Below are 26,484 nucleotides of genomic sequence, written 5' to 3' on the forward strand. Positions count from 1 at the left end.
AAGCCCACAAGGATGTGCACAGCAAGCGAGGACAGAAACACAGAAAAGTGCTTTTAGGAATTGCCGCGCAGCCTCTTCCTGTCACCGGTCTCTTACATTAGAATCATCTTCCTTATGCGTCAGTTGTGTGTCGTCACGAAATATTGTAGCATTTTGTGTGGAGGCAATGCATTGCAATTTGTCGAAACGATACATTATGCGTTTGGGATTACTGTACATAGAAAATCATTCTCTTCCATGGACCTGCGTAGGATGTCAAAACACCTTTAAAAAAAACAAAAATGGAATAAAACAGTGACTTTTGGCTTTCCCAAAGTATCCCCAAACCTGATTTCTTTGTATTTTGACACATTTTTGTCCATGGTTTTCTGAAGGCTGAAATCATTTCTCAAAAGTGAATGTTTTGGAAAATAACATTAGCGTTTCTCTGAAAATGGTGACACAGTGGGCTTGTCAAAAAAAAAAATAGCCTTTTAATTTGTAGACGGATGGATTGTCTCGTTTCTGTATTTATCCAAATAGTGACTGCCCTTCCAATAGATGCTGTGTCCAAGCTAGTCACTGGGTGTGTAAACTACCTCAGACAAATGAAACTCCCTCAAATCGTTAACCGTCATTTTGGTTTTCTCATTGAACAAAGAAAAACGAACTCTGAGCTCAGGAAATCGATTTCATAAATCTCACAACTGTCATCACCCCAATTCATACACGTACATTAAATAACTGTCTTTTGCCTTTTGTGGGTGCTATGTGCTATTGATGCTTCAACATTGCCAAAAAACTGGTGATCGACGGATAGATAAATAGATTGATTGATAGACTAATATTTTATTCATCCTTTGAGGTGAGTTAAATTACGTTTTAATGGTAAAGCAATAGTTGGTGGTCCTGTGCAGTGTGCTGTCTAGTGTCTGGTTCAGTGAGTGACATGAAGTCAAGCAAGATTGCTCTTCATTCATCACGGCCCAATTGTAGAAGTGTGTCTTCAACTTTTAAATTGCCAGTCTACATTTGGACCATGCAGTTGAGATCAAATATGAAAGTGCTCTCATTTCCCTCCTTTTGTTGTTGCTTTTAAGCGTGCCTGTCTGTCGATTAATGCGTTTAATGCATATTTAATGAGACGGGCCAAGCATAACTGTGACAATTTGAATAGGCACGGTACAGTGGAAAGTGGGGGAAGGGTGTGTGTGTGTGTGTGGGGGGGGCAACAGTTAGCTGCGTAGCCCTGTTAAACTTCGTTCCTGGCCAAAACAGCAAAACTAAACCGTGTGTGTGTGTGTGTGTGTGTGTGTGTGTGTGTGTGTGTGTGTGTGTGTGGTGTCTGATGATTTGGCATTAGAGGAGACAACTGCTCTTTCACTTGGATTGTTGTGATTGCTTTGATTGCACGACACTGGATTCATTGCTCAACAGTATCCCAAATAATTCTACAAAAAAGGTCACACGCCTTGTATGTATGAATCCAAGCATAAGCTTATAGCTGCTTTAAAATATGGCAATGTAAAACTTAGTCAGCACAACATTTCTGCTGTGTGTCTGCAGAAGTGTTTGTGGAATGTGTTGGTGTATTGTGCACAGATCACTTCCCCACACGGGTTCTCGTTGCCGGAAAATAAGTCTACTGTTAGTGGGTGGAGTGAATCATTGGTCGGGATCATAATAATTTGGTCATTATAATGATCCTGAAATGCAACGGAATGAAAAGCATAAATGTTGGGTTGGATTACTCAAGTGATTTTGTGAAACAGCATGAGGAAGAGGCATAATTTAAAGAGACAATGCCCTGTGTGGCATGTATTTTGCTGTGATCTTAGTGCACCGGATGCCAAAAGCATGTTTGTGTCTGTGTGGCTATGCGGGTCACCCCCCCCCCCCCATCCCCCGACTCCCAGAGCAAGACTCTGCCCGAGTCCTTATTGGCTCAGACTCATGTATGTGACACTGCACTGAGGCAAAACATATTGCACTGTATTGCCTGGACATTGTGTTTCTTTTCAAATGAAAAAAATTGAAAAACAGCCATTTTCTTCAATACCGTATTTTCCGCACTAAAAGGCGCACCTAAAAGCCTTCCATTTTCTTAAAAGCTCACAGAGCGCCTTAAAATCCGATGCACCTTGTGTATGGTTATTACGGTAATATGTTGACCCCGAAATGGCTCCTTTCTCGAGACATGCTTACAACGCAGAGTTCAAACTTAAGGCGATCGGTTTCGCAGTTGAACACGGAAATAGTGCAGCGGCAAGAGAGTTCAACGTTAACGAGTCAATGTTATATAACTTGCTGTTGGTTACGTGAACTGTGTCGCTGTTTTACTGACATCTGAGTGTTCTGTTGGTATTTCCTTGAGCGTGGCTCCATCTAGTGGATGCATTGTAGATTGCGTCATATAAAGCGGTGTGTCCAATATTTGAAAACAATTACAAAATAGGCCATTCATTGAAGGTGCGCCTCATAATCCAGTGCGCCTTTTAGTGTGGAACATACGGTATTGCTTTTTTTTTTTTTCTTTTTCAAAGCAAGAAATCAAGTTGCAAAGCATTTTATTCATCTCTTTCTGGTTATTGTGGCCAGTGAGGTATGTTCGAGCATTGATATAGTTAATTTTATGCAGTGTTAAATTGTCCAAAGGTTTTGAAAGGAAGCTTATCTGCTGGCAAGCATTGTGTATAGACATTAAGCATTATAGGCATACAGTCCTACAAAAAAAATGTACATTTTATTTGCTAACTTATAACAGATGTATTAATTTGATTGCCCAGTCTGAAACGCCATCTCAAAGCAAATGGGTAAGCAGTGCTGTACTGCGTTTTGTTATCCAACAGCGTTAGCTTATGACAACAGATGTATACATTACTTGATACGAATAATAATAAAAATGCATGGCTGGGTGAAGTTGTCAACACGGTGCGGGTGGGGTAACCGTATTTGCCCATGCACGTGGAAAAATGCACCACTCACTAATTGAGAATTGTGTGACATGCTGCCTCGAGTGTGAGTGAAAATTCCATGAATGTCTTTGCAGCCCTTGCTTCTGCATCCACTTGCCTCATTCGACTTCAGTGCACTACGGGCTGACCAGTCTCAAATTTTCTTGCGATAGGACCGCCACCTCGATCCAAACAGGCACAATTCCAGGAAGCTTAAATAATGGGGTGTAAGGTATGCCATAAATCTGGATCCTTCCTATTTCATGACAGCACGTGTTCCTATTGTCATTGTGAATTTATTTGCTAGACTATTCGGTTTTAAAGAGCGTTCTGTTCAGACTTTCCACTGGAGGTGACTTACAAGCTTCATATCCAGGATGTAAAATGAAATGAAATGTGTCTTGTAACCTGTGGCATCATTATTCTTTGACTAATCATTTCGCTGACCATTAGTATTGAGTCAAGCATTTTAAGATCAGGGCGTCATTTAATAAGGGATAAAGTATTGCCTCATTACGGCAAATGCAAAGCTGAAGTCATACACAGCCGTACAAATATTGAAAATGGCATGGTCGTTATAATAAATATACGTCTCATCCACGATAGACACGAGTGATAAATCGCTGCTCTTCAGGGCCAACTTCATTTGCAGCCGAGTGGTCAGCTCCTACCCGTGGACCGGCGGTTGTTCCAGAGACGCTGGGGAATTGAATTCTTTCTGCCGCAAACTGCAGTCATACATGTCACAGCGTTGAATTGTGCTGCTGGATCACATTCGTTTTTGGGTGGGTGAAGCGATGACTTATCTGTAAACGAATATGGGGAATAACACCGAGTGATGAATTATCTCAGTTAACGTGTCTTTGTAAGGTTGTAATCTGCTTCAGTTTGGTTTTAATAGAACTGTCAGTTTTGTTCCCAGCGTTATTTTTCCTTTCCTGCAAAATTTGCTCGAAACAACCACAGACTCCCATTTGTCTCGAGCTCAACAGCCAAAAACTAACATGTATTCCGAAAAGAAACCCAATAAACAGATTACGATGTGTCTTACATTTTTAATGAATCCTGGCCGACAACCAGAGTAAACATTGTTTTGTTTTTTTTTCTTTGTTATCATTGAGCATGTTAAACTTTATTCGATTTTTATGGTTTTACTTCTCATGTTGACATTTAGGATGTTCGAGGGTCAGCTTAAATGCCAATGAATGATCACAGTACTTACAGAATTTCAAGAAATAACCAGAGACGCTATAATATAAATGCATGGCCAGTAGTTAGCCATGTCATTTTCGAAAGAAGCACTAATACTCCACTGCTTACAGTCTAATACTCCCACCCCCTAACTCCTGTACAGTATATGTGTATGAGGACTTTAGTAAGTAATGCCATTCCTGTAACTAGTGTTCGGGCTGGGCAGTATGGCCTAAAAGTAAATTCTGTGAAGAAAAAAAAGTTTACAATACGATTTTTTTTTCAGTACTGACGAAATGCTGACCTCTGACAATAGTCTTTAGACAAACTGTGCAGACTGCAGTCACTTTGTTGCACATGTGTCACTGCAAACCCAAATCGGTTCCAAATCACCAGTTCAGGCTGTAACTTGCCTTTCGCGCAAAGTCAGCCGGTATAGGCTCCAGTTATCTATGACCCAAATACTGACACGTGCGCAAGAAAAATGAATGGATGGATGGATTCGATTGTGCATGACATGACAGATTCATTCAGAAATGGAAGGTCAGCCTCCTGTAGTGGCTTGCCGAGATTCCTTGATACTTAGTGTGTCGTTCACGTACATCTGTTTGTTGTCCCTATAAATTCCAGGCCGACATTAGCCATGCGTAGCACCGCAATTTGCCCTTGATGTGCTCTAGAGCCGGGCTGGGGCGGGGCCGATATAAAGGGGGGCGTGGGCAGAGGTTAATGCTCTGCGGGGCAGCGTGAATCCGAGTGAATGACGGGGGACAAACACTGAGTCATGTTGACACGGGAGTCATGTTATTAATTTGTGTGTGCGCGCAGAGAATTATGTGATGTACTCAGACACTTTGGAAAGCCTTCTCGAAAACATCCGTTCGCAATGTTGCCAAATCCCCTTTTCCTTTATGTGGAACAGTCTCCTGTGTAAGTATGTGTTCTGTAAAATGGAAGGATGAGGAGGGATTGTGTCACTTTTCTCAGGTTTGGCAGTCATAAGCTCGGATAAGCCCTCATGAATATTAGTGTCTTTTCAACAAACACAGCTCTGTGTTGTTGCAAATATACTGGCAGTATGTCGCTCTCGCCAAAGCCAATCACCCCCTCCCCCGCCATCGCCCAACCCTTGTGCGTTTGCATTTATTGCCCAGCCCCTTGCAGCGTGTCATTTCCCCTCAAATCAGCAGGGAGACATCACACTGACATAAACAACTGTGACGGACACAGACAAATTGCTGTTTGTGTTCAATATATCGCGGAGTAAGAAAAAAAAAAAACCAAACAAAACGGAAAGACTGCCCCTTCTCCTTGTTTTGCCAACAGAGATGTTAAAAGAAGAGAGGATGCAGCCACTGTGCTTGGCTGCAATCCTGGAGGCAAGCATGAATTCACTCTGAGTCAATAATTTATTCACCCACGTACACACGCACATAAACGCAATATACAATACAACAAGGGGCTGAAATGGAGTGCTGCCAGGAACCAAATACACACATACGCCATATTTCAACTAGTCAATATACAATAGTCATAAATCTCCTTTTCCCCACTTTACACATGGTGGTGTGATTAAATTCATTTTTTACCCCCCCCCCCCTCCAATTTACTCGCTCGGTGCTTGTTGTCAAGTTGTTTCTTCATTGCGTTTCATTATAACAAGGTAGCCGCATGTCGAAAGCAGACCCCAGCAGAATTTTAAAACTGAAAACTGATTAAAAAAACAAGGGAAAAAAAAAACCCAGATGTTTTAGGCCACTTGTTTGTATGAAGGAAGGAAAAGACAAACTTTTGATATCAGATCTGAGAGTGGATGTTTGTAAAAACAATCACTTTATTGTTCCAGATCGAAACACTGGAAAAAAAATGCATATTTTGAAAAGCAAGGCTTGTTTGATAGCGCTTCTCCAGCGAAGGGAAATTTTACTGTGACCAACAATGACTTATTACTGTCATCACTCAAATTCCAAGACAGGATATGCAGTTGGGGCTTTCAATCATTTTTACAGCTTAGTGTGAGCGGGGATTCTTTTGACAGCGTTGTCGACTCTACGTGAAAGTTTTCATAAACATAAGGGAAACAAACAAACAAAAAAAATCCTCCGATCCATTTATGGAGCCAGCTAATGGCTTAAGGCCGACTCGGCCCGACTTGCGACGGCTCTTTTCATCTTTTGGGATCATTTAACTTGATATCCTGCCTTATATTGATGTCATCTTCTCATGTACTGTTGCCACCAACGTCAATCTTGAAATCATTTTCAATCGTTCATTTAATATGCAAAATGATTAATGTTGTACAACAGTGTGCCAGTCGCCGGTTGTGCTTGGTAGGCCTGCGACAGCCGTGGACTGTTTTTCAAAGGCGGTTTTGTCCCCTTGAACTCGACTCTCCCTTGGCGTAAATCGTAAATAAAATCTACCCATAGAATAGATTCCCTTGGCAATTACGTGGCATATATACTGCCATGATAGTCCGATCAAGGTGTTTACACGTATTTTAAACGTCTTGTTTCAGTCAGACTAACACAATAAGTCCATTTTCTTAGTCATGTCATGTAAGCGTAATGACCGAGAAGGCTTGAGGCATGGGGGGGCCGGAGACATATGTCTAAGACTATAACAACTGCGAGGCATCCCGGTCCCGCACCAGATGTGCGGTTGCGTTCTCCGCGGTGAAAGGCAAGATGCGAGTATCAAGACGCTTTGAGTCAGCGGCCTTTCTGCTGCGTCCGCTCGCCTGATGCGAGTCGATAGTAAAGGTTCTTCCCTCGGCAAAGGCTCGCAGTCATACGCTGTCTTTGCAGCGCTTGACGCGTCTCTTGGAGCTTACATAATGCAGATCTGCCCTAATTTCCCCTCTACCCGGTGAAACTGTTTAACGACATAACACCGCCGATCTGACGAGCGGACGAGGCGAAAGGTAACCTTTGGCCGTTTGTCTGAGAACACGTAACAGTCTCTTGTTTTAAAAAGGGTCAGCACATGTATGTCAAAAAGCCCAATTGCGCATCAAGTACATATAGGCCTCTTATTCATTTCTGTGTCAGCCAAGTGGATGTTTCCATGGATACCAGGCCTTGGTTTAAAGCTGTGTCGGCTGTGCGTACGTACGATTGTATAGCAAATCTCTGTATGCAAATATACGATTCAGACTTGGAGGATGTGGTCTTATTTCAGATCCAACAATCTTGCCTCTCCCCAAAAAAGCCAGAATTTCAAATCAAGCATATTTGGTATGAGAGCCCCAAGCATGTTCTGCTCGTGTTGTCTGCGAGCACCCTCGGAGCATCAGATGTCATTTCGTTTACATGGCAGCGTTGGTCATTAAAGTTTCTGGGTGAGCCGAGTGAGTAAATGGGAAGGCGGACCAAAGTCGGAATCGCCGCGTTCCTTATGTAACACATCCGCACATCGTTACAGCCCATTTACTTGATTGAAACCATGAAACCTGATTTGAAATTCTCGAGTAGCCATTTTAATTTTAGTACTGTCCTGAAAAACACCAATGGGGATTGGAGGCGACGTCGTGCATTAGATTCACTGAGCTATCGCACACAGCTCCAGGGTGAAAAGGAAGACAGAGGCAAATTTGAAATGAATGCATATGTTTTTATTCATTAACTAGCAACTAAAGCAGCAGCACAGACACTGAAGAGAAACCTCCTTTGCCAAGTTTTACCATGTGCTTGCGATTATGTTTCAGTTCCCGCACGTCTGCACAGATAAAGTTCAGACAAAGAATTTCTTTTGTCAACTCAACAAAACAAACTCAATTAATAAGACACAGAGTGCATTTTTTTTCGGAAGCAGACATTTGCATATTACGAAGGCGCATGAGGGCCACGCTGAAAGGGAAAAAAAAAAAACATTCCGGAAGAATACGAACGTGAATAAAGTTTCGATTTTTTTTTTGCAAGACAACGGCCACAATTCCATAATAAAATTTCTCTCTCTCTCTCACACACACACACACACACACACACACACACACACACACACACACACACACACACACACACACACACACACACACACACATAACATTGTTACAGGAGTGAGATGTATATTAAGTAATAATATGAGTGGGACAGAAATAAACATATTTTATACTCTTAGATTGTTTTTGTCTGTCACAAGAGGTATTATTATTACGGTATTATTATTATTATAATTATTATTATGTTAGTTTTTGTTTTTTTTGTTTTTTTTACTATTCACAGTGACCCTAATACTAGTTCCGAATATGTTATGTATATACACTTAGAGTTTTCACACCCATGGGCGTCCCACCAAAACCTGGGCCCACATCACGAATCATGAAGGGCCCCCCCTCGATTGATGTGTTCCCAATGACACACCATCCATCCATCCATTTTCCGATCCGCTTTATCCTCACAAGGGTCGCAAGGGGTGCTTGAGCCTATCCCAGCTGTCCTTTGGCAGTAGGCGGGGGACACCCTGAACCGGTTGCCAGCCAATCGCAGGGCACACAGCAGACGAACAATCTTCCGCGCTCACACTCACAACTAGGGACACTTTAGACTAGTGTTCAATCAGCCTGCCATGTATGTTTTTGGAATGTGGGAGGAAACCGGAGTACCCGGAGAAAACATGCGAACCACTGGGCCGCCCCCAATGACACACATTCTCCCAAACTAATAAGAACGGGTCAGACGGCAGGGGTCCTCACAGGCAGCCTCCCCCAAATATTGAAAAACACACATACATATCTATCTATCTATCTATCTATCTATCTATCTATCTATCTAAAACAGGTACCTAGTCTGCTCAGACTGTTTCTTTTGAGTGATAATCTCAACATGGCTAACATGAGATGCCATTCATTTCGTGACTTTCAAAACTACTTTTCAAGAATATTCCCCTTATCCAGTCCAGTAGTCGTAAAATGAACCACACGGTTCTATGGACGTGTTGAGTTCAGAAACCGATGACACATTCAACAGCGTGACTAATATGCATAAATTCTAACCATGAGAGCTGAGTTAAGGTGACAGGTTCATTGCATATTATTGCAAATCATGTGCATCTACTGTCTCATGGAGAGGGACTTTCCTCAGTTACACAGTATTGACCCAGACATAACTTAGACTGCATAATTTACTCTCATGGTTCACTGTGTGCATAATAAGACATGTTTCTATCCAGAAACTTCATTTGTATTTGTTGTGCTTTTTAATTCCATAGAGATGAAGCGTTGTCAAGCGCCAAATTCATATGTTACTCGGACCTCTTCAAAATGTATGCGGGTTTGAAAAAGATATCCAAATTGTTGCACAAAGGTGCTGCGGAATAACTACACACATTGGAATGAATATGGTGAGTATGAGTATTCATACAGAAGAGGAAAAAAAAGAAAACAAGCTTAGGTCACAAGATTAAAGTCGTAATATTATGAGAAAAGTTAATATGATTAAAATAGCATGATGAAATGCTCTTATAGTAAAGGTGTTGGATTTCAGGAAATGTTTTTGTGGTGGAAAATCAATCAGAACCTTGACTTGTTTGCCCTAAAATGACCACTCATTTCCATGATTTTCGATGACTACTTAATTATCAGCATGGCCCTCATACCGTCTCGTAGCAGGTCATGTCATGAACAGCACGTTGTATAGGATGTCCAAGGTTACTCTTTAGACTGTCTGTATGGCTGGACTGCTTGGACACAAACAAATATACTGCACAATTCAGGGAGTGACATCATCGTTGACTCTTACAAGTCAATAGTGAATTTTCGAAAGAGGAAGCAAATAGTATGGACTAATATCTACATTTCTTTGTTATAAAAATACATCTTTTACACAACTGAGGCCCCAACTCTTGTATTTCAGTACATGTTGAGAAATCGGACTTCTTGCATTGCATCATTGTAATTTTTTTTTTTTTTTTTAATTTAATCCGGAGATAGAGTAGGTAACAGGGTAAAATACACATACAGTATAGGATGCTTAAAAAAACAAACAAAAAAATTTAAAAAACCATCAATGCGATGCCCTTGTGATATGCCGGTAAATTCATTCTACAGTACGTGACTGTTGGCACACGTGAATCATGTGTATTGATGGCAAAGAGTTTTGTTTTTCATACATGTGAATACAGTTGTGATCATCATCCTTTACAACATTTCACACAAGAATTACAGCCTGAATCATTTCCAAACAAGTGCACCAGTTGTCCATAATCCCCTGCGGGAAGCTTTGAGGGAACACCACAGATTCGGAGAGATTATCCGAAAAAAAAACAAGTGGTGGGCTCCCTTGAAATTTTGGGATTCTGTCTTTGGTCTCAATCTGCAAAGCAGTGAGCTCATGAGATGATATTCTGAGCTTCTCCTCATCCACAGCATGTTCCTCACCTTGTCAAATGTGTCCGATTTCAGCAAAATGATTCATTTTCTGCACTTGACTTTACGCCTACACGCATCATAATGGATGGGCACTTTTGCAAATTAATTTCGGTTTCATCAGAAAGAATTGGTGGTAAATAGCCTTGGCAACAACCTGGTTTATTTTGGGATGAGAGCATATAATCTTCATCGCTGATTAGCGCTAATGAAATGCAGCCGATTGGAGAGTAAAAAGCACACATTATTGCAAAGGAAATAGCTCCAGGGCGTCTGTTATGATAAGATGAGTCATTAGGGGGCCGGGCTTTCATGCCTGATTGTTCATATTTACACATTTAATTTGAACTGTTAAGCATTATGTACATCCGGCATTACTCGCACTGACTCAACGCGCGGCTCGGGCAGCATTAACATGCGTCTCGGGTCATCCTGTCAAAAATGGAGTCTTAGTTCGCCCTCAAGTGATCTTACTTTCGCACTTGATATGCAAATGAGTACGTTTTGTGTTTGCAAAAAAATAGATTGATTCGAGAAGGAGTCAGAAAAAAAAAGTGAAATACAATGGAAATTTGAATAAAAATGGTTGCACGTTAGTTTTCCACATCATGTCAGTGTCAGCAGTTTTTGACTACAGTCCAAGGAACAGAACAAAGAAAACTTTTATAAGAATTGTTCACAATTTTTTTTTCCTGTCCAGTCATGATTAGATTTTATGTTAGATTATGAACGCGAAAGCACACGTACCCAAATAAAGAAATTTGCTGTTGCACTGGATGTTTGTTGTTGTGCAGCTTGTTGACAAATGTTGACAGAACTCATGCGAAAACATAAGCTTGTCAAAGGAGGAGTTTGCAGTTTTCAAAACAACTTTCACCAACATTTTGGGACATTTGTCTGCAAAATGATCCGTTAAAAAAGATCCGCCTTGTCTAGCTCCATCCCGTTACTGTAATTTGATTTGAGAAACCACCGCACCCAATAAAAAACAACCAATCAAAGACAGAAGGCATGATTTACCATGCACTGCAAGCACACACGCTGACCTAGTTTTGTGGGTTTTAGGAGTTTTGCAAAAACTATGCGGACTATCCCTTTCCGTTAAAAAAATAAATAAAAATACCCATCCCTTGTTTCCGCAAACCTGGCTAAAAGAAGAGTATAGGGACATAAGACAACTGAAACGATTCAGAAGCGACACAGAATTTGCAACATTTCTGTTGAACAGGTAATTTTGGTAATCTCTTCTTGATTTTGGTTTGAGTCTACACTCCCCAAAATGAAATTTCAGGCCTGTAGTGTTGCAATACACTGCACATGTTGTGCGTGTTAGTGAGGGTCCTTGCTTTGGTCAGAGACTGGCAAGGGATTATTGAAGTGAGGTTACATTCAAATCTTGCGAGCAGTTTTACCATTGCAAATTTCCCCTTTCACACGGAGTTACAAAAAACGATGTGTCAAATGTCACAAATGCATCAAACTTTGAATTTCGAGAAATCTTTTATTTGTCAACGTGAAGCCTGTTCAATTTTATTTGCCTACGATATATAGTCACTACAATCTTCATATTTCAAACTATCATTTTGTCCGTGCATTGAAGACAATTTAACTTGAATAAAACAAACATTGGTGAGTCCTGCTGCAAAATACTCCACCAACATGGTGCAGTGAAAATATTTGTCAAGATGTAGCAACACTGGACCATTTTACTTTTTATTCGGCATACGTTTTGTCGAGGCTTTCTGTCTTTTTTCCCCCTCCTTCATAAATCACCGTGATTATACTTGGATATGTTTACAGTTTGAAGTTTGCCTCATCTGGTGGGTGCCAATGGGACTGGCCAATGGGAGAAGCTGCCGCAGCCTGAGAAATATAAAGATGATATTTCATACCAAACCAGCAAAGTTAAGAATGGATAGATTGATTTAATAGTTCCTAGCAAGCAGAAAACTCACACATAATAAGCTCCAAAAAATCAGTTTGTTAAGGTAAACGTTATTCAAAGGACTGTCATCCCAACCCATGTTGTGATCGTAACAAAAACATTATTCACGTTGCACAGTCATGAATCACGTGGTCGATGTACCTGTGATTGGATCAGCTGACATGTAGTACATGTCATCACTCAGTGCTGCAAAGCTTGAGTAGTACACAAAAATCCATGCTGCAGCTCACAATCCTTTGTACCAAAGACGATGCCTTCGTGCTTTACCTCTTTGCGTTGAAGTATAAAGTCCCGTTTCGGTGTGTTTGGCAGCCGAGTCGCTTAAAACTGTGTAAATGTTGTTCTTTTTTCAAGAACTTCAAGATAATCCGGATCAATGTGAAGCTTTGCCTTCAGTTCCCAATACTCGCTTCTGTTTGGCTCCACATAAACAGTACTTGGAGTTGTGCAGTACAGGATTGTCTGTTGTACTCTGTCAGGATGCACGTACCTAGGCCTTGCATCAAGGTCCGATGCGTACTGACCGGCCGGACGTGCTGCGTGCCTGCAAGGTAGCGTATGGCTGTAGTGGGGCTTCTGCTCAGGATCGAGGACTTCTCTGTAGTGCGATGGATCATCTTGTTTCATGCTGGAAGGCTTATTGAGAGGCTCCGAAGCGCTGGTGCTGTATTCCGAGCCTATTACATTACTCGCCGCTTCTTCGTCCGAGTTCCCCAGAAAGGGGCCGCTTAGCTCGTCAAAGTCCTGAAACCCCTCAGCGGATTTGCTGTTGGCAGAAGCGTGGCCTGTGGTTCTGCTTGTTTGCTCCGAGGCGGGTGGAATGTACTCATACACGTGTCCAGCTGACGTTCTGACCTTTGGGACAGATCCCTTTTTATACAGTCCATACTCCATGTTAAGAGAGCTAATACACGCATTCATGGAGTTATTCTGCTCGTTTTGACTCTTCAGGTGTCTCTTTCTCATTGTTACAAACAGCCCTGCAGCCACAAACACGGACAAAATGAACATGAGCAGGAGGGCAAGAATCATCACGGATAAAGGGATGGCACTGTACTGTGTGTCGGAGTCGAGTGACGTTTCGATGGTGATGGTGCTGCCTGGGAAGGATTCCTCCGAGGGGGGAATCATTGACGCCAGTACGGCCGAGTTATTAGGGCAAAAATTAGCTGTCTTGATGTATCGCATGTCTTCCCCAGCGAGCCTCTTGGGCGAGCCACAGATGACGTTGTTGACAACGGTGCCCGTGCTGAGCTGCTCCAGCCACATCTTCAAGTCGAGAATGCTACACGAGCAATCCCAGGGGTTTTCGTACAAATCCACCTGCACCAGTGCCGTGAGCTGATCGAGCACACCGCTGACCGGCAAGTATCGCAGGTGGTTGCTGCGAAGATTGAGGCGGGCCAACGTGAGGCCGTGAAATGCTCCCGCTGGTAATGTTTTCAAGAGGTTGTTGTTGAGAAACAGGAGCTGGAGTTTAGGGACGTACTGGAATGTGTCTGCAGTGACTTCCTTAATGACATTGTATTCTAAATATAGGAACTGCAGACTCTCTAGTCCGTAGAAGATATCGGCCGTAAGATGGTCTATCAAATTCCCATTAAGGTAGAGTCTCCTGAGATGAGTCAAATCACCAAAAGCTCTGTCATGGATTTGAGCGATGCGATTGTTGCCCAGATGAAGCAAATCCAATCCAGTTGCCTCAATGAAATCCGATCTTCTCACCACGGGGATATAGTTCCCGGTGAGATACATCTTTTTGGGGTTGTAAGGTTTGGGCTCTAAATCGGAAATCTGCTCGATCTTTCGCTCCTGGCAGTTGACGTTGAGGCCGAGGTCTGAAATCTGAAGGTTGCAGGTGCAGGCCGACGGGCAGTCCAAAGGCACAGGAGATTTAGTTTGATAGGAAATAATTTGGCCATAATTCTGGGGTTTGTTTGCCGCCAGTCGAGTCGTCGGTTTTGATTTTAATTTACCCGACTGCCGAGGTCCCTTGGTGGGCCTTGACGAAGATCTTGCGATGCCAGACGAGGTTAAGGAAGCCGTCGCGAGGGCCGGCGTACTCCTGTAGTTGCCGTCCGTGCTGAAATGAGGCTGCGGTGGCATCTCGTATTCAGCGATGGCTCTTCTGGGACACAACTCTTGCTTTGAGACCTCATCAAGATCCCTCCCATGGAGACGAAAGGGGAACTCGCAAACGACGTCGCCCACCAACGCCGTGTACGAAATGCTCTCCAGCCACGTTTTGAGGGCGATCAGGTCACAGGAGCAGTTCCACGGGTTTTCCTCCAGCTGCAGCTCCACCACGCCGTTCATGTGCTCCAGCAGACCCGTGTAGGGGAGGACTTTTAGCTGATTCCCCCTCAAGTCAAGATGAGTCAGTGGGACATGCTGGAAGATGTTCACAGGCAATGTCGATATCAAGTTGTCATTCAGAATCAACACCTCCAGGTGTCGAAGTCCGCCCAGAGCATTGGGGGCCACTTGAGTGATGTAATTATAATCAAGCTGCAGATACTCCAGACTTTCAAGGCCCCAGAACAGCTCCTCCTTCAAGGCATCAATTTTGTTATTGTTGAGATGTAATCGTTTCAATCCTTGAAGTCCATTAAAAGCTCCAGCTTCCACCTCGGCGATCTCATTATTTCCCAGGTGCAATATGGTGAGTCCTCGATATTCAAGAAAGTCGTCGGCGGCAAGCTTTCTTAAAACATTCCCAGTGAGCAGCAGATGATACTGGGGGAAGTTGAGCTGGTTTATTTCGGAGATGCTCCCAATCCCCCTGTTCTCACAGCTCACAGTGAGTGTCCCCTCTCTCTCCTCGCAGGCACACAGTCGCTCACATATGCCTTCATCAGACATCCCTGCTGTAGATACAGCGGTGGCGCTCAGCAAAACACAAGCGATCCAAAGATGCATTTTCCTGCGCACGACGTCCAAGCTCAGACTCCCACTAAAGTATCCTCAATGTCATCTGGAGGGAAAAGAGAAACACAAACGATAATGGAGCATGATGAGGCGAGACAGGCGGGCAACTTCCTCACAACCAGCTGTAGCCGGCACGAGTCAAAGCCTCATTTGTTGCTACCCAGAGGTAACTTCTGGCCGTGTGACTGCTGATTTAAAATGGCTCAAACAAAGCAGCAGCAGCAGCGAGCGAGTGAGAGAGAGAGAGAAAGCGTGAGAGCAAGAGAAAGAGAGAGCGGGAGGACTCCCTCAAGCAATGTAAATAACAAAAATCAAGGTCAAAGCCACACTTGAGCACAAAACAACACAATCGCATCAAATTATACTTGGACCACGTTGCCACTTGAAAGTTGTACACCTGGTCGACTTAAAGCCCGATTTAGTGCATCTTTAACTCCAAACTCCAAGGCAGAAATAACCTACCTCACACCCATGGGTTGAAACGCAGGCTCACCGGGTAATGTCAGCGTGCCTTTTATGTTTCATCCGTCAGGAAAACCCGTCAGGGATCTTTTCAACTCACTCCCCCAATGCCCCGAAGAGGATTGAAGGAAAAAGGAAAACCACTGATCGACCATAAATGCTTCTCCTCTGCCTCGCAGTGCAGGCGGAGATGCTGCTGCGCCTGATAACTAAGTTCCTTATTCCCTCTCCATCTCTCTCTCTCTTTCCCTCTCTCCCTCTCGCTCTCCCTCTCTCCCTTACCCGGTGGTCGGGAAGATGTCAAGTCATTTCATTTCACGCAGAAAGAATCAGCTCACTTGAGCATCGTGCCGAGATGTGGAAGAAAAAAAAAAAAAAAAAAAAGATAGATGCTGACCGACCTTCTGAAAGATCCCTCAAAATATCAATAATTCAGCCAAGCGGAGAGCTTGAGACACACTCAAACGGTGTGTTTTAAACCCGCTTATGGCGTTATTCATCCTGAAAGCAAAACCTCCGCCAGGATAGTCACGTTACATCATTGTTTTGTATAATCTGTCAATCCTTTTTTTTTTTTTTTGTAGCTTAGGTTGAAAACATTCACGGCAGCTCCACTTGATGAAGACAGCTGATATTATTGGACTGCTCAGCTTCTGTGCGGGTGAAAAAAAAAAAGATACCTGACACTATCTCATCACTTGGGTCAGTCCCGGGTTGAAGTTCATTGGGTTTTCATGTTGCATCTACATCACTTTCAAGGAGAAAAACTGTCATTGCCATCTAAAAGCAACACGAAAGTGCTCAGGGAGTGTACAAAAAAGCCTTAATAATCACGTCACTCCCTGCATAATGTATGAGCACACTGGGACTCACCAGTGGGTCGATTGATCAGTTGCCCGAGCATCAATTTCTGAAATTAGAACTAATGGCTCACAGTGGCGCAGCGTTTTATTTATTTATTTATTTGTGTGTCTAGTTGCTTTAAAACACTATTAAATGAGCCACACAGAGAATGACTCATTGCCCTGAATGTTTCACCTGGTCCTACAGTTTTGGCACGAGTGTTGTAATTTGTATGAATTATTCATTTGTCCCATTTTTGTTTGTCAAATGGTATAAACGTCCACACGAATACTCGTACTATGTGTGTGTGTGTGTGTGTGTGTGTGTATATATATATATTTTTTTTTTTTAACTTCACACCATGTACCACCTAAAAATACCTTTAAATACCACCATCATGAATGACATTAAAATACAGTAGCACACTAGGTGTAAGTGTTCATCAGTAGAAGAAAAAAAAACAGGCTTTATTCTTAAAAAGTATGTTGAATAATATAAACCTTGTGAACATTGATCGCTTAAATATAGGAAAATTGAAAAAAAGTATTTAAGTCATGATTAGATTAAAATGTTTTGCATGTAAAAGTTAAATCAGGTTTAGCCACATACATTTTTAAAAGCAAATAAATTCTTCTAAAAGTTTAAATGCACTTGTATTGAATTTAAAAGTTGGCTTTGCCCTCATTACATTTTGTTTTGATTTATGCACTTGGGAATGGGGGGCGGGGGCAATGTAAATGTATTCTACATCTGATACTTCTCGCGCACCACAGATTGGCGATCTCTGGGTTGTACAGCACTCCCCGTTTTGTGGCATGTGTTTGCCACAAAACAGGGAGTGCTGCAAAATGTGTCGATGGGGACAGAGACAGAGACGTCCTTGCTCTGAACATAGTAAAACACATGTTTAAAAATACCTGGCTACGCGTAGAGGAGTCATGGGTGCCAAGTTGCCTTAGCTTGGGGAAGTTAAAGAGAGACACCTGTCATGCCCTTGTCAAGCTGAGGCCGTGCCGCTCATGTGAAAGCCTGTCAAGTGTTATACATCGCTGGAAACCATCATCCTCCGCATCCCTCCATCTTTCCCACGGAGAGGAGGATGGAGGGATGCAGCCCCCAGACAACATTCAGCATGCATGCCATTGGTCTGTTTACTTTGCCTCCAGCACATCATCCGGCCTAACGGGCCGGACCCAAACGCTATCATTCCGCTGGGATGTAAAAAAATATGAATCTTGGGTTCCAATTCCATTTCATGTTGGTGTGTTGCTGGCCTACGCTCAGCAGTGTTGTTATATGAAGAAATAGGTTAAAGGGGACCTATTAAGGAAATTGAACGTTTTGATTGCTTGTATATACAGTAAATAGATGGATCTCTGGAGTCCTCCTCACATGTCAAGTGTGAAAATTAACAACCAGGTAAATCTTTGATCTTTGTCTGTGAGTCAGCCTTTCTGCACTTTCACCCCAATGTTACGAAACACTTGGAGGTTGAAGTTGTCCTATTTTTAATGATGATGATGATGATGATTATTATTATTATTATTATCATCATCATTATTATTATTATTATTGTTGTTGTTGTTGTTATTAACATGTAGTAACATGTCATTGCAAGGCTGCAGGAGTGTTCTCACTATGTGTGTGCCCAGGAGTGCACAACGAGTGATTGACACCTTGTCTGCCAAACCTTCTGCCTCCGAGTGTTTTTTTTTTTTCTTTTCCGAAGGCGAAGTGATTTCTTGCAAATAAAATTAGAGGCTTTTCAGGTAGTTCATCCTGATTTTTTTTTTTTTTTTTGCAACCACCCTGTTTAAATGGGAAGTCACCCCCCAAAAAATAATTTCAATATGTTCTATACAGCCCCACTATTCTAAATACAGCATTCTAATGAATATTGTGTTTGTAATACAAGTTAAGCAGTGAACTCCACCCCTTTGTGTCCATCTCAGGGGGCGGTCATTTTGCCAGTTGCTGTGAACTAAAAATTACATCACAGTTGCTCTTTGTTCAGGTAATGACCAGTCATGGCTCAGCTTCAGAAAACAGGTGAACCGTGATTGGTCGTTACCTGAGCAACTGTGACGTCATTTTCAGTCGACAGAAAGGGGCAAGATGGGTGCTCCCTGTGATGGCTAAAGACGGGTGGATTTTACTGCTTAAATCATATTCCACGAATCCAATATGAATCAGAATACCTTGGTAACACTAGTGGAGGCGCATAGCACACATTACTGTCAACAACATTTTGGGGTTGATTTCCCCTTTAAGAACATTAATCCTTAAAATAGTGTGTAAAGGTTAGTATGTTTTCTTGTGGCAGAAGCTGATTCTCAATCCAACATCTCAGAGCAGAAGCACTATACAAAGATTCACAGACCGTATAATCGTCAAAATGAGTCCTTGCTCTGCATTGACGCTTAAAAATGAAAGAAGAAAAACAGTGCCATCTGGTTTGGGTCCTACACTCCCCCAACACTTCCCCCTTGGCCTTTAGTCCATAGTTCCTGTTCGCTCACTAGATAGACAGGAAAGACATGACGACACCCTTGTTTACTGTCTCTCAGGGGCTTCCTTGCCATTCAGCATTATCCTCAACAATTTAGTGTAGAAGCTCTCTATGCGCACGCACACACATTCAACATATGTAAAGCGAAAGCATAACAAATGCGTGGAAGACAATCTGGTGACTAACTGATGCTGGGAGGTCAGAAATACGTGTACGGCGAGCTGGAATCGCGCCGCCGCGCATCATGGCCCTCTATTCTGATAGACGCTCCTTACAGATGGCGCGCGGCACACTTTGTCATTTGCGTCCAGCTGGAACAAGTAAGAGTGTTTGGCATGATAAATCTGCTCTGCTGCTGTCTGGCAACATCTTTCGTGGCCTGCTCTAACAAGCCGTCCTCGTGTCCCAACAATATGTGCTCGACCTGGGCTTTGACTACAGCATTATCCAAACTGAAAAATGCTGGTGTTGCTCTTTTTTTGTGGTCTTTTTTTTTTTTTAATACGTAATGGGACTACATCAAATTCAGTGTCCTTTGTCCGCAAAGGATTTTTTTCCACGAGTATGGCTCCATATTTAAACAACACTATTGATTTCCGATTGTATTTGATCCAAGGTGGCTAAGGTTTAATGCATCCCTTTTGTTCTGCATGCCTTTAGGAGTGTAATTCTACGGTTGGATTTACACTGTTAGGTTCAAGTGTCTAATTCCAATTTAATGCCTTTTTGCATTTCAAGTGACACAAATCCACTATTGCATTATTTTAGTCGATGAAACACATCAAACACCCCGCACGAGAAGTTGCATGTAAATAACTCTGCGTGCATCAATGCCAAACAGTGTCGATACTGAAGTAAATAACACACCTATTGTTCAGTAAATTCAAGGATTAGTTTTTAAATAGTATGCTTGTTTGAAGATAATTGCCAAAATGTGCAAAGACTGATTCTAGTACTTGGTTGTGGAGCTGTACTGTGAAACCAGTTTTCAGTGTTACTGATTTTTTTGGGGCATGGCTGAAATGCTTCGGCCTGGGCCTGATTTACTCCTCCGCTATGTAAGAACTTCATTCCCTTCATTCCCGTCAGCAGTTATGCGGCGTATTTCGCTCGTTAGCTATGCCAACGCCCTGAAATGGACACTTCGCTGGTGTGGTCATTTCAGAGCGCCTTGTTGTTATCCCTGAGTATGTGTAATATGCAGAGTAAGACGAAGGAGCAATGAGCGGGGAAAAATGAATAAAAATCAAAGCCCAACTTGACATCCATTGTGTGGACCAGGTCTCTACAGACTGTGTGGCTGCTTTAGAGAGCCTCGTTGTTGGCTGTGAGTGTGATTCCATTCAGAGAAAGAAGAGCGAGGAGGGAGTAAATGTTTTACTTGACAGCTAACATGTGTGCACGAGGCTTAGTGCTGGTGTTGCCACTTTAGAGCGCCTTGTTGTCACAGCATGGAAAACCCCGGTGAAATATTCCACCCACTGGAGGCTTTCAGCTGATATATTTACACCACTCGATACAATATGTAGTTACGTGTAGGCAAAAGAGAGATGCTATGTAGCATCCATATTCCTAGGTATGTGATTGACAGTTGAGCAGTGTGTGGTTTCAGTGCATTCAGCAGTCACACTCATAGTCTTTGAGAGTGGAGAGAAAAGCTTGATTTTGAAGCTTCATATTTCTTTGTTTATAGTTGCTATTTTTTTTAATTGTTAATTTATTTTCAATGTTTTTATCAAGGTTTCATATTCTAGCTAAAAAAACATGCTATCAAAAACTTGTAAAATTAGAGGCACATCAAGAATAGTGTTGATTACATAGATTTCTGACGTGAGCAAAATTGAAAGGAATGTGAACACAGGTAGTTGAAGTTAAATGTTAATGGTCTGGGTTCAACTAACCATTTCCTGTGGTCTTTAATTTTTTTGGGACAGTGGCAGGGAAAAACAAACAAACCAAACAAACAAACAAAAAAAAAACCCAAGGCCTTGACAGAGCAAGATTTGTGACAACTCTGGTCTGCACTGTTGCGGTAGATGAGGTCAAATTTTTATGTTCCTTGTCATTGCTCAGCCCAGAACCAATTTCTCACCATCAAGGATTTGTGACTAAGGTCAAATGACATGGTGAAAGAAAAGAAAAAAAGGAAAATGGTGTTCTTTTTCTGCATCTAAAAATCCAAAGTGTTCATTCAGTCTCTCTCAGAGGCATGACAATATAAACAAAATAGCATTTTTGAATATATTGCAGTTCTCAAAGCCTATTCGTTTTCAAGGGCCTGACACAGCATGGCTTGGTAATTGAGGTCAAACATCACTTGTTCCTTCTTCAAGTCACAGGATAAAGAAAACAAAAACAAAGACCTTGTGAGAGAAAGAATCCTCTTCATTCTAAAATATTCCATCAATCCAACAATCCCATCCAGTCTTCTCTTCCTCTTGACTTTAAAGTATATTTCACCTATCTGACGTAGATATTGAGCTCGATGAACCTAACACGTTCCCTGACCAAAGGATGATTCCTCAGGTACCTGTAAGATGAACCATATTGATTTTAAAGCAGCCGGCACATGACGGCATAGGTTGCTGAGGTCAAAGTGAGAAGTACCCCGTGTTCCTTGTTCGGCTCCATTTTCTTCTCTATCAAAAAGTGTGGCTGCTAAAGTTAAAGCCTCTCATTAAAAAAAAGTAGTTTAAAGATAGAGTCTGTGAAGATAGCAGCGGGGAGGTGGGAGAGGAGGAGGAGAAGGATAAAGTTTCTCCAAGCATGAAAAGCATCTACAAGTAAACTAACAGCAGGCAGCCCCTTGAACATGCCTACTGAATTATTACTCGTTTCCATGCAGAAGGGATGAAGATTGCATGACTTGGCCATCATGGACTTCATCTTTGACCCTGCGTATGGATCCATATGCTCCCGACTTATTCACCTCCATATCGGGCAGATGCAGGAATAGAAGTCAGCGGTGGCTTGTTATGCCATCCACTGCAGACCAAACCGTAACACTTAAAACATATTTATCGGCTCTAATAAACCATTAAGATTCAAGCCCTAAGCCTTTTTTTCCTTATTCCTGCAATCAAAACCAGATGCAGAAAGCACCACATTAAGCTTTGTTATTTATTATTATTATATTTTCCTGTTGCTCATTTGCACTGAATGTTTGTGACATAGTGGAAGTTGACAGTTGCCTAAAGGTCTTATAAATGCTTTCTCAAGGGGTAGGGTTCAGACTTGCTCTGCTTTTTCTTAGACAGCTGAGCAGAAATTTAAGATTTAATAGTTTGTGTGTGTGTGTGTGTGTGTGTGTGTGTGTGTGTGTGTGTGTGTGTGTGTGTGTGTGTGCGTGTGTATATATCACACATACACAGATAAATTATCATCTATGGTCCATAATATCATCAAAAGGTTCTGAGAATCAGAAGGGAAAAAAAAAAGTGCTTTTTTTTTTTTTAACCCATTCCTGTTCAAAAGGGTTGAATGTCAAAAGCTCACTGAAATGGAAAAAGACAAAATTAAAATACATCACGTTGTTGTGGTGTGTCTAAGACATGTCTCAGAGGTGGCCTACTTAACGAGTGAAGCGCTGTTATATTATCTATTTATTAATGTGCAGTTTGCCATTCACATCTGCATATATAGTATTTATTATTCCCAAACACTTGCCACATCCAATTCTTCTGCGCCGTTCCGTTGCCTGGTGGGGTAAATGTGTATATGTTAATATTAGAGAATTTACATTCTTTCTTCACAGCCATTAGGAGACATACAAGATTTTTATTGTTTGTGCGATTGCTAAAACATACTGGGATTTATTGAGTGTTTTTAAATTATTTTTTTTAATTCTCTTTCAGGTCCAGCTTGACGGCAGCTTTTATTTGCACTCACCTGAGTGGACACTGCACTGTATCGTATACCTGTAAGTACATCTCTGTTTATTTCATTAAGTACTGGTGCCCTAATTTGGCCAAGAGCGATAGAAAATGCATGGATGGATGGATGGATGGATTAGGGATACAATTTCAGTGCTTTCAGTCTTAAATGCTCATCAGGAAGACAGAGAAGCGGTTATAGCTGCTATGACGCCCTCTGCTGCCCATGTCTTTTTTTTTCTGAATTGCAATTCACATGCTGTATGACTTTAAGCAAAAAAAATATACAGATGTTGCAAAAGTACTCACACTGCGTGCTCGAAGTCGGAGAAGCGATACTTGTGTAAAAAAAAAAAAAAAATCTGACTGATCCGAAGGAGTCTGAAAATGTCCTTGCTGTAAGTTCAGAAGTAATGTACCCATTTTGATAAATTGACACAATGGAATAAAACGACTCTGCAAAAAAAAAAAAAAAAACGTTTTCCTTTTAACTTACATAGTGATCGCACTGTGAAGAAATTATATCACTTGGCCTACAGTCTTGAAGTGAAAAATACACTTTACTTGTATTTCCGCCTGCCAGAAGTGCCACAAATAATTAGAGTAAGCGGAGAACATCAGACAGTTCTCTTTCAGTCAATAAGGCCATAGATGGGGAATATCTTGTTTCTCCAGACCGGTTCTTCGTCATTGTTCATGCTTCCTGGTTCACGTTCCTCAATACCACTTGCTTTCCCACTTGTTTTAAATTTTTTTCGTCATTTGAGTATTTTGACGAGACGAGGTATTTGTTTACATATGTAGGGAGTAAATTACTGTACAGTTACCTGGAAAATGTACCTGAGCAGAGAAACAAAATACAATTACTTTGTTGCTTCAGTTCAGGTAATTAAACTTATTTGTAGTAATACAGAAATAAGTTTGTGTACAATAACAAGTCATCAGCCAGAAAAAACAAAAAAAAAACACTACCCTTCCAAGGTCATTTATTCGGCTCATGTCAAAGAAAAATAAACCTTTTTCATCACCATAATGTGTCTCAAGTCATAAAAAGGCCATTATAGGTATAAACAGTCATCTAAATGTGATGTCGGAGCCAGAAACGAGTCATTTCGGACAAATTACACTGAAACTTGAACCACAACTAACACGAGAAGACCCCCAATGACCCGTGTTAAATTTTAAATGCACTGTAGCCATTACCTATTGCTCCCATTTCTCTCTGTGACTCATGATTTGAAACTATGAATCACCCGAGATACGCAGTTATGCATTCTACCTGAAGATGTCACTGTTGACCTATAAAACAGAAGTTAAAAACCTGATTACAATTGCAGCATTCTCTTTCCTGTCACCATTTAACCCGCACCCATAAAGATGCGCGTCCAAATTGGATGTACCGGTAAATCTAATTTGGACGATTGCCGGATGGATGGCACGCATTTTAGTGCCTCAATCTGATCAACATAATTTGATTTGAATGTGAATTTGGGTTCCAAAGTAGCCTGGTATTTATTTTTAGTATTATTATTATTATTTGTATTCTTAAGTAGTAAACATAGCCTTTAGTTGTGTCACAACAACTTTGACAAGTTGTCACAGCAGCTTGCTGAGAAGCAATTTGCCGGTGCCAAAGTGGGTCCTGATGTGCATTCATTATTCATGTGTTAGGAACGTGATTACATGTAGCAAGAGGCAAAAAGATGTCCACGAATTTGCCTCAATGAAGAAAAAAAAAAGATATAGAGAAAAAAAATCACATTTCTGCCGTAAATTGTCAAAATTGGGGCGGATCGAATGTCTGAGAGGTGTTGACTGTCTCACAGCTCGATGATGGGAGCAAGATAACAAGCAGACATGTTCACTAAGGTCAATTGCTGTGTGCTATCTGCCTGCGTTTGTGTGAAGCCAGATCCTACCCTCTTAATTAAACACAACATTGGGCTTATCTGCCCTTCTCATGCTGACAAGCAAACTAAAGACAACACTTTCTTTGCGGCTGCTTTTGAATAAACACAGCGAATGATCGCCCAGGTCCCGAATGGACGGGGAGTCGCTCGAGACAACTGCAAAAAAAAAAAAAAAACAACAACCAAAAAAAAAAAACCAAAACAAAAAAAAAAAAAACCCAACAACAAAGCAGTGTGCTAGTGAGTGTGAGCAAGATCTCTGCGGGTTTTATCTTTTGACTCGGATGACTCAAGAGCTCAGGTAATTACCATGGTCAGAGAGGTCGTAATGAGCAAGTGTGTTGGGAGTTGAAGTTGGTCCCGTTTAATCAGAGTAGTGGTCACATACAGTGCTGTCTTTTCTCTGGAAATACGTGGCGGGGTGCCAATTACTTAGTAGGCTCCATATCGGGATAGCCACAACACTTCCCTTCTCTAAAATACCAATTCCAGTAACGTTCAGTGCAAATAATTGTGGCGACGTATTAGCAAAAGTTAACTTTTTAATTGCTTGTGTGCAAATAGTTAGATCTCGGGTGTGCCTACCCACCCCAACAAGTGTGAAATTAAACAGCCGAGTAAATATGTTGTTACATGCCAAATTCTCAAAATGTGCCTGTCACTGGGCCGCTCTGCACCGCTGCCCTGTTGTATTTGTATTTGTATTTGTATTTGTTTGTTTATTGAACATATATAAAACATACAATAACATGACAAAATGCAAACAAAAATTATGAAAGGAAAATAAAAGTAAAAGTAAGTAATACAAACATCATCACAGTTATATGTTCAAAGGAGTAGGAAGAAGTATACCACTTATCTAGTCCTACCCCTTTTTGAGCAATAATGTATATTGATCATTTCCAATACCAAAGAAAAAGAAGAAATCTAAATTTCATCAAATACTTTTACCCTTTTGTGTACTATGCTTATCTATTGATACACCTTTTGGTTTGTATATATGTATCATTATTCTTTCTACTTTTTATATCAAATGACTCATATTCATTATATATTTTTGATAAGGCATATACGTGAGTGCTCCGTAAAGTGATGGATGCGGTAGTCGTGAGCGTATTTGTGTGCGGCAATGTGTCCGCTGGATGCGGCATATACACGGAGCACCACACAAATTGAATTATATGAAGTGCGGGTGGCCAGGTGGTCCAATGGTAAGCCTGTCGACCTCACAGTGCAGAGGTACCGGGTTCAATTCCAGTTCCGGCCTCCCTGTGTGGAGTTTGCATGTTCTCCCCGGGCCTGTGTGGGTTTTCTATGGATATTTGGGTTTCCACCCACATTCCAAAAACATGCATTGCAGGCTGAGTGAACACTCTAAATTGTCCCTAGGTGTGAGTGTGAGCGTGGATGTTTGTTCGTCTGTGTGTGCCCTGCGATTGGCTGGCAACCGGTTCAGGGTGCCCCCCGCCCACTGCCCGAAGAAAGCTGGGATAGGCTCCAGCACCCCCCGGCGACCCTTGTGAGGAT

The 26,484-nt window shown here is 41.8% G+C and overlaps 1 protein-coding gene across 1 annotated transcript; it reads right to left on the reverse strand.

Annotated features, from left to right (window-relative positions):
- Positions 1–10,096: 10,096 nt before the first annotated feature.
- slitrk5b (SLIT and NTRK-like family, member 5b) lies at positions 10,097–16,037 on the reverse strand. The gene is made up of 2 exons (XM_019882498.1): positions 15,824–16,037; positions 10,097–15,407 (listed from the first exon to the last, which is right to left on the reverse strand). Exon 2 carries the CDS (start codon positions 15,350–15,352, stop codon positions 12,755–12,757), a length of 2,598 nt encoding a protein of 865 aa, XP_019738057.1. The 5' UTR covers positions 15,353–15,407; positions 15,824–16,037; the 3' UTR covers positions 10,097–12,754.
- Between the last annotated feature and the right edge of the window lie 10,447 nt (positions 16,038–26,484).

This window comes from Hippocampus comes, unplaced genomic scaffold (assembly GCF_001891065.2).
Source record: "Hippocampus comes isolate QL1 unplaced genomic scaffold, H_comes_QL1_v1.1 scaffold111, whole genome shotgun sequence".
NCBI lineage: Eukaryota > Metazoa > Chordata > Actinopteri > Syngnathiformes > Syngnathidae > Hippocampus > Hippocampus comes.

Excerpts from the sequence above, each read along its gene's own strand:
- slitrk5b (XM_019882498.1), bottom strand. The coding sequence starts at position 15,352 with ATGCATCTTTGGATCGCTTGTGTTTTGCTGAGCGCCACCGCTGTATCT.